The following is a 9,684-nucleotide window of genomic DNA, read 5'->3' as shown; positions in this document are numbered from 1 at the left end:
TAACTTTAATAGTTTACATTGCTGTATAGTATATATATATATATATATGCTCAATATCAATGTTGTGTACATGTTATTTGTTGTTATTATTATTATTATTTTTTTTTTTATTATTATAATTTTTTTTTGTGTGTGTGTGTGTGTGTGTATTACAATGTTATGAATTGAACACTAAACTTCTAAGCTCAATGTCAATGTTGTGGACATGTTAATTGTTATTATCTATACATTCCAATATGTAAGTATAGAATATTGTGATAGACTAATCAAATACTACATTTTATTTTATTTTTTGTTTAATTTAAGCGCATCCGGCAATGCACTCTTGTTTAGAAAAATGTAAAAATGTTATGCCAATATATATTTACATATATATATATATATATATATAATGTACCAATATAATTTTAATATTAATATGTTTATAACCATATATTAATTGGAAGACAATATACAAAAATAAATTATCATTATCAACCAATAACTGAATGAACGTTAATAGAATTATTCATTAACAATACATTAATATATTTTATTTATTATCACTCAAACCAAATGAGATTTTCAAGTATTAGAATATGAAATGTAAAAAAAATTTGATCAATATCTTTACAGCATCAATAATTCACTAGAGCATATAGTATGCACTACATAAATAATTAAATAAATAAATAAATAAATTGTACAACAAAGTAATTAACTTCAAATGGTTACGATTTAGTGATGGACCTATTTAATTTGAATGTTCTAAGTTGCTTGTATTTGTATCTCCTCAATTATATTGGATACAATATTTTACCTGTGCAAACACGTTTTGTCAAGGTTATCCAAGATACTGAGGGTGGTTGTTCAACCATCTCTGGAAGATAATGCTTCACAGTGGCCCACCATGAATCTGCCACGATTGTTGTGTTCAAAACCACTGTACTCGACTTCTCATTGCTGACTATGTTCATTTTTATTATACCTGTTAGGAATATCTGTTTCTTTAATTTTAAGTTCGTTATAACAATGTTCATCGTTTTTTTTTTTTTTTCAAGATCAATAGGCATATAATACTATATGTGAATAAAACACTGACCTGCAGAACTGCTCGGCTTAACAAACCATATCAACGTTGTGTACACAGGAAGAACTTGCAGCACATACCTTAGCCGTATCAATATCCCTCTTGCCATAACCATTATTGTTCTCATCTATAAAAACAAAATTAAATAAATAAAAAGGCTCAATGTCTCTATATTAATAATCTAAGTTGTGTTTTACGTACAACTACAAATACAATGTAGTAGATCAAAGTTGTTGGTAATAGAAACAACAATATGGCAAACGATATAGTTCCGACATACAACTGTTGTGTGGTGTAAGGTTTAGTCCTTCCTGGTTGTGGATTACAACTTCTTCCCACGAAAAGTTTTGCCAATATCATGAGACTCTTACGTTGTAAGTTATATAGCCTATTAACCATTCATGTTTCAATTTGTGAATTTTATTATGTACATTAATAATTGTTTACACAACATAAAAAAAAATATCTTGACTTATTGTAAAAGGTTGCTAATATCAAATTTTGCAATTTGAGATAAGAACACTATCTAGTGTTAAAATAAAAAATGTATTCACCATCAAAGATAATAAGAAACACCATTCATAAAATAAATAACATAATAAAAATAACTATGACTACTTTTAAATGTATGTAAAATTTAAAATTCAATAAGTTCTTGACTTAAGTGATATTTAACCCACAATTATTTTATTCTTGAGATCAATCATGCCGTTATTAAATTAAAGAATTTAACTCTAATTGCCACCGTCTAAAACTGACCATAGGTGTTAATTTTAATTTTTAATGATCAATCATTATTTTCTGTTACCACCTTACTTACTAAACGTGTCACTAATTTAAGATACTCAGTAGCCAATCGAATTCCTATACAGTTACTTTTTTTTTTATGCAATAATCGTGATCTAAACCATGGACGCTCATAATTTGAATGCAATTAAAATGAATATTTTTTAACTATAATATAGCTTTAGATAAGTTATTATCGACTTATTTTCTAACCATTTCAAGTCTCGACTACATATTTTACAGAGTTAATTAAGAAAATCTTTCCAAAAATTGTATTACAAGAATTATTGTACAATTATTTAATTGTGATAATGTAGTAGGTATTTTATTTTATAATTATTGTTTCAAAATTATGGAATATATGTAGTGTTGTGATACTTACAAAACATACATTTCACACAACTCGTATTGTTTACCCCACAGATATTACACCATAATTATTGTATATGTCTATGGTTTAGCCTTTCATATTCATAGATATTTGTCAAAAACATAAAGTGGGGGAGTTCATAGACCCATAATTATTATTTATTATATAAATCTTCTGATTTCTTCACAAATCATGCCATTACAGTATAGAGAATATAGGTAGTAGATTATAAGTCTGTTGACATTTAAGTAGGTATAGGCAGATATTTTAATGCCTTTCATCTTTTTATTAATCAAATGTGTTGCCTATATAATTAACTCATTTTTATATTCAATGGGTATGAATTGATTGGGCATATGTGTTTATTTACAATTTAAAAAAAAATAAATACTAAAATATTATTTATTAATTAAAATGAATACATCATTCAAGCAGTTGGTTTGATTTTAGGATTGAAGATAGTCTTGAACTATGCCACTATCAGAGTAAGTACTCTAAATCAGTGCTTCTCAAACTTTTTTGTCTTGGGCCCCCTAAATTTAATATAAAACTGTCAAGGCCCTCTAAATCAAAATCATTAACTGTTTTCTTAATTATATAATAAAATAAATATTTCCCGGCCCACCAGTCATATATCCACGACTCCCGGTGTTCGGACAAAATCCCGCAACCAAAATGCCGCCTGACAAAATGCCGCCACCAAAATCACGTCTGGACAAAATCCCGCCCGAACGAAATCCCGCCGGGTAAAATCCCGCAAAAAAACGTATTGTACGTAAATTCATTATAACGTAATTCGTTAAACTGTTTCAAAAGTTGTCTACTGCTGATCTGTATTGGTTATTGTTGTTATTTATAAAAGTATATCATAATATATATGCGGAACTGGTAATGCGTTATCGCTTATCGCTTGAACGATAATTAAGAAATCCGTATACGGTATAGCCATATACAAGCCCGGATTAAGGGGGGGGGCCAGAGGGGGCCATGGCCCCCGGGCCTCGATTTTTAGAATTTATTGAGGGGCCTCTGATTTGTCCATTAATTTTTTCGTTACAGGCTGTATAACACTACATAAATCTCCTAAAAAAAATCGATGATTATTTAATTAGGAAAAAAGCTTGCAAATTATAATTTATAAATAAAGTAATACATTATTCATTATTTATTGCTATATAACTAATATCTATATATTATATTTATTATAACAGGTACCAAATATTAAATATTATACAATGTGTTCCAGGGTGAAGTGACCGGCCAACGTAATATGAAAGTATACCAAAAATGATGAAGAAATACCCTTTAAAGATTGAATCTAACTTTTTTATTTTTTTAGTTATGGGCAGTTGACTTTTTTTTACCAAAACCATGCGTATTACGCATTTATATAAACAAATCTTCAAAACTTTTCAATATTTTGAAGTAATTTTTATTTTATTTTAAAGTTAATTTATTGTTGTCCTATAATTTAACATACGCAATTAAACCAGAAATGTGCTAATTATTTTTATTAAATTAAAAAAAGGGAAAAAAGTTAGCAAAAATTAGTATTTTTAAAAGGAAATTGTGCATTATTCCAAATAATTTATTATTAACTATGAGTTTTTGTTTTTTGTATTATGACAACTAAAATTTACCGAATAGTATAAAATTAAACTATTGACGACCAATTAACCGACTCAATCCTATGAAAACTAAGATTGTGACGATTAACAGGAATATATTATGAAAACCAAAATTTCAAGGTATTCTAGGTATTATTCTGTATAATTCAGTATAATTCAGTATAATTCAGTAGAATAATACAAAAAACCCATATATACTTAGTATACTAAGTAATAAATTATTTGGAATAATACACGATTTCTTTTAAAAAATGCTAATTTTTTCCAACTTTTTTCTACATTTTTAATTAAATAAAAATAATTAGCGCTTTTTTAGTTCAATTGCGTATGTCAGAATATTGATAGGACAATTAAATAGCTTTAAAAAAAAAAAATTTACATTAAAATGTTGAAAACTTTTGAAGATACATATACAAATGCGTGATATGTATGGTTTTGATAAAAAAAAAGTTAATTATAAACTTCAAAAATAAAAAAGTTCACAATCTTTAAAGGGTATTTCTTCATCATTTTTGGTATACCTTCATATGATGTGTCAACTGGTCAGTTGACATTTCACCCCAGAACACATTATATACATTAATATATTTTTTTTTTTCGTACAGGGGCCTCATTTAAAACTTTGGCCCCTGGGCCTCAAAATGTCTTAATCCGGGCTTGGCCATATAGGTATATATATATAATATATATACGCAATTAACTGACGCGCGTGTACGATCTATTGTACTTCATCTCCGAATTTACGATATTAGTATACTTCTGACATTCGTAACATCAAATTAATAAATCAGTCTACAGAAACCACCAAAAAATGATAAAACAATATGGAAATGCGTGGAAAGCAAAAATGTTATGTGTCGCGCGAGAGTCCACACTAATGGTGAAGAAATTACGAAAGTTATGAATGTGCATTCCCACCCACCTGATCCAGCCAAAATTAGTGGTAAGCGAATTTTTTCTAAATTTAAACAGTTATCTATGGATGTAGGATTATCAACTCATACTGTAGTCGCAAATGTTTGCCAAGACATTACACCTGGAATTTCTAGTGTATTACCCAGTATCAGTTCTTTAAAACGCAATGTACGGCGATATAGGGTATGCTTAGAAACTTCCCTCTCTAATCCATCTTCCCTAGAAGACTTAATAATACCGGAAAAATACTTACTGACAGCGGGGAAAAAACCGTTTATGTTCTATGACAGTGGAAAGGAAGATCCTCAACGATTACTGATTTTTTCTACCAAAGAAAATTTAGAACTCCTCACAACTTGTGATCATTGGTATGCTGACGGAACATTCTCCTCTTCCCGGCCACTATTCTCACAAATTTATACAAAACAATTCAATGAACTTTTTGCGGTATTTCGTCCGAGCGGGATGCCGTCCGACGGGATTTTGTCCAAACGCGATTTAGGCGGCGGGATTTCGTCCGGCGGAATATTGCTGGCGGGATTTTGTCCTAGACTCACGACTCCCTAGGGGCCGTGGTCTCCAGTTTGAGAAGCACTGCTCTAAATGGATATGTTTTGAAAATGTTCTGGACTGAGTTTGGGATGTTATATACTAGCTTGTAACCAAATTTTTTTTGTAACATATTTTATGTTTTTTTTTTAAGGGGCTACTATTTCATTTTTTATAGAGCTGTAAAACTTGAAATTTTTCAATTTTTTGGGTCGTAGTCTAACTTTGGCGTATGTTTTAATAGTATTCAAAATTTGTTATATTAGGTGTTTAGTAATAATAACAAAAACTGTGATAATTATTTTAATAGCGATAGTGATATTTAGTTGTAAGATTATATTGTCAGTAAGTGTCTTGTGTTTAATTTACAAATGGTCTATAACTTTAGAAAAATTAATAATGATGAAACCTATATACAATTTTTTTGAAATGTTCATGAAAATTTACAGATCTAATAATATTTTTACATGATAATAGAAAACATTATTTATGAAACACATGATATTAAAATATTAATAACTGCAGCAATTGCTCAGTTATTTCAGTTTAAAGTTTAAAATTGCTTCAAGTTTTGTAGTTGATATGTCAAACATATATTTAATTAAAAATAATGTATATTTATTCAAAATGGTGTATAATTTTAAATATTTCCATTAATATTAAAATAAGCATACTTCACAATTTTCTTAATTTTTAAAGCAATGCATTGTATACTTAGGTTTACCTGAAAGTTAACAGCTTACATCATAAATGTCTCCATTTAGTGTATTTCATTAATGGAGTTAATAATTAAGTAAATGTCCGATAAAAACATTAATAATGTGACAATATAATTATTTTTTTGTATTCAGTATGCCAATTAGTTAAAATAAGTGTTTTGTAACAGCGTTGAGAAAAACCAAAGAGCAAGTACCTCCTTTGTTTTTTTTTTTTAAACAATGAACATTAAATACATTGTTTTAAAGTATAATATTGAAAATATTATAATAATATAATGTATTATTTTATACATTTTAAAAAGATTTTATTATATTCTTGTTACATTAATCACAATATGAAGGTACTGCTTAATACCAAGGAGACTAAAAGTGAAAATTTGTTGGAAACAAGAGCCCAACAACAGATTGTCATTTTTAAAGTAAACTGGAAAGTCCTCTTCGGTTTTTAATGTGTATAACGCAGACAATGGAAAAAATAAAACTTTTTTGACTACTCAAATACCATCCGTAAATCAAGTAAAATTAAAAATAAATAAACAATACCTAATCTATATTTAAAATTGAATTGTATGAAATACCAATGATATGTCTCCTTATTAATGAACATTTTTTTATAATATTCAACAGTTTCAACTAGTGCAGCATAAAATAATTTAAAGTTATTTAAAAAAAGTACAAAAAAAATTGACCTCACCATGCTGCATACACATATATGCAATAAACATGAAAACTGACAATTGCCAATACATCTTCAATAATTGCTATTTGATAAGATAATCCAAAAATTCCAATGAAAACATAAACTTGAAACGTCAATTCTAGGAATGGCCGACATAATACTGTAAATACAGACAAATTTAATTATTTTGGTTTTTAGAATTATACATTTATTATTTAATTTGTATTTGTAAAAAAAGTAGTAGTTATAATAGCTTCTTCAGCTTAGAGCGTATTACTTACTACATACATAAAATAATTAGATTATAAAACTGACAGAATCAAAAATAAATTTAATTCTTTATCATGAAAGAACATAAAGAGAAGTACAATATATTCATATAGATATAGAATAAATTGATTTGATTCTTACTATTTTAAATTTAAAAATATAAGTTTATTACTCAAATCAAAGGTAATGGTGTTTCATTGAGACGTTAACACTAGTCTTTATTACTAGCTATAAGTAGTTAATATATAATTTAAATTTGAAATAGTAAACATGTCTCCTTTTCATTTATCATTACATTTAGTGTGCGATTAATAATGACTAATTAGTTTTTTTTTTATAAAAGTAAGACATATACATTACCTACCTAAAAAAGACCACCAAAGATTGACTAAATAAAGAAAACATGTTCCAAGCAAACTGTTCAGAGGATCATTGAGCTTTAACCCTGCTGGACTACCCATAAGCCATTGCAATATACCTTGTAGCACTTTAATCACTTGCTGTAAATAAAAATAGCAATTTTAAGTAAAATAAGTTTCTAAAAATATGTTAAATTTGCTTACATGAGAAATACTTGAAATGTAGGAAAATAATTCGTTTGACGAAGTGAATGAAGTATTGAGTATATACAGAATTATTATTCCAAGAACTGCATCACAAATACATGACATCAAATAATTGATTGATTTTGCTCTTGATAAAATGTGCTTATTATGTATGAGATTGTCTACTAGCCATACATAGTTTTTCAATACACCCAATATATGCTTAAATAATGTCAGTCGTAATATTGTAAGCTGTACAATTTTTGTTTCAAGACCATTTATAAGTACATTAAGTATAATCAACAAATATTTGGCAAATCTCTGAAACATCACAACTTTTGATAGATGATATTGTTCCTGCACATTTTCTGTACTAGATAACCAATTGGACAGCATTATGAAACAAATAAATTTCTGTGAGTCACCTTCATATTTGAACAGTGTCCCATAGTCGTACAATCTTGAAGGATCGTATATGACCAACACAAAATTGTCTAGTTGTCCTGGCAATAAACTAGCATTCAAATTTCCATTGATTTCAGTTATGCACAAAATATTAGTGAATCTACGTTTAAAACAGGCCTGACAATCAGTTTTGGTAAAGTGGCCAATTGTCTTCACTTTACATACTGTGTTGGTGTTCTTTATATAATTTGGAAGTACAAAATAATACCTGACGTTTTTCATAAGCTCGATAAAACCTAGTAGCTCAACTGTAATGTCACTCATCCCCAACAACGTTTTAGGGAAAAAAACGACTTGTTTATCCTCCATTTTACAAAGATTGGGAAATAACACTTAAGACTTATATCCTCACATCATGATGCATGATCGCCAAAGCAGTTCTCCATGATGGAATAGATGGGAGAAAATAATAACGTTAATAGGTAGTTAAATTATGTTGATGGCCGTAATATTCAAACTAATAATCACATGCGAATAATTACGAATGATAGGATCGAGAATATTAATGTTGTCTTGTGTTATCAGAACCAGGTGACTTATCATTCGTGCTATAGTCTTATCTACATAGAGTTACATTGCGGAATACGAAATATAATAAAAACAGAAAAAAATTTATTATTTTAAAATGAAAATATAAATATAAAACTGGTTGCCATAGCTACCAAAATTTAATAACTGGAGATTCTTCGACACAAACCGTCTCAAGACCTTTATTTTGAGAAAATAAATTACACTTGAAATTTTGCGCCATATCAATGACATTACCTACTAATTAGTAATTAATAATTATACTCCATCCATAAGTACATGTATAGTACTTCTCCAATAGTCCAATAGGTAATGGGTTTGTTCTTTAGTAATAAGTACTTGTATATTTTTCTTACTGATCTTTGTAAATTTAAATCGTATTTTATTGTACCCATATTTATTAATTCTAGACTATTATTTATAAAAGCAAACATATAATAAAACAAATATTTTTTTTACATAAATAATGCTATTATTATTATTTATTTATCGTACAACAAAACATTTCAACATTAACAACTAGGTCAAAAAAACAAAACAAAATAACAACTAGGTCAAAAGTAAAAAATTTAAGATAGTGAAATTACAGCAATAAAGATAACAATAAATATTTATATAGATTAGGTTCAGAATTTTCACATAATTCTAAAATAATAAAGAATGCTTTAAAAATGCTAATTAACATCAAAAACTTCAAACGTAGCTTGTTGATAGGATACTTATAGTGAGTAAATACCTACTTGAAAGTTTAAACACATATTATTTATCCTGGAAAGCATCGTGTCAAGTATTCCAAGAAAAAAGATGCATATGCATCGAAATTCGAAATCCACGACCTACAGTAATCTTATACTATAAAATGTCTAATAAAATGATAGCAAAGTATGAAATTGGATACAAGAATACAATGGTCAACCAGAAAACGCTTAACGCCACACAACAAAACATAATATAATACCTACTAAGTAGCTCCTCGATTTAAAGTTTATATTTTAAATCGTGCCCCATCCTGCCATGAAGTGCTATTAATGAATAGTCTCTTCAACAAGTCAACCATGTCCAATTACCAATATATACTATCATTATCTCCATTGTACTTATTGTAAATATTTTTTTATACAGATTGTACAAATAAAAATAAATATGACAAAAAAAAAAAAA

At 27.9% G+C, this 9,684-nt stretch overlaps 1 protein-coding gene across 1 annotated transcript; it reads right to left on the bottom strand.

The window, feature by feature from the left end:
• Nucleotides 1-504: 504 nt before the first annotated feature.
• Nucleotides 505-8,531, bottom strand: LOC111036080 (phosphatidylinositol N-acetylglucosaminyltransferase subunit Q). Its single transcript, XM_022317973.1, has 6 exons — nt 7,549-8,531; nt 7,350-7,485; nt 6,731-6,875; nt 1,271-1,457; nt 1,082-1,196; nt 505-967 (listed from the first exon to the last, which is right to left on the bottom strand). The coding sequence occupies exons 1-6, from the start codon at nt 8,302-8,304 to the stop codon at nt 777-779; spliced, it is 1,530 nt and encodes a 509-aa protein (XP_022173665.1). The 5' UTR covers nt 8,305-8,531; the 3' UTR covers nt 505-776.
• Nucleotides 8,532-9,684: the final 1,153 nt, after the last annotated feature.

The sequence above is a fragment of the Myzus persicae genome, unplaced genomic scaffold, assembly GCF_001856785.1.
Source record: "Myzus persicae strain clone G006 unplaced genomic scaffold, MPER_G0061.0, whole genome shotgun sequence".
In the NCBI taxonomy this organism is placed as follows: domain Eukaryota; kingdom Metazoa; phylum Arthropoda; class Insecta; order Hemiptera; family Aphididae; genus Myzus; species Myzus persicae.
The sequence above is the reverse complement of the archived record's forward strand: the minus strand, read 5'-3'. Positions and strand labels throughout refer to the sequence as shown.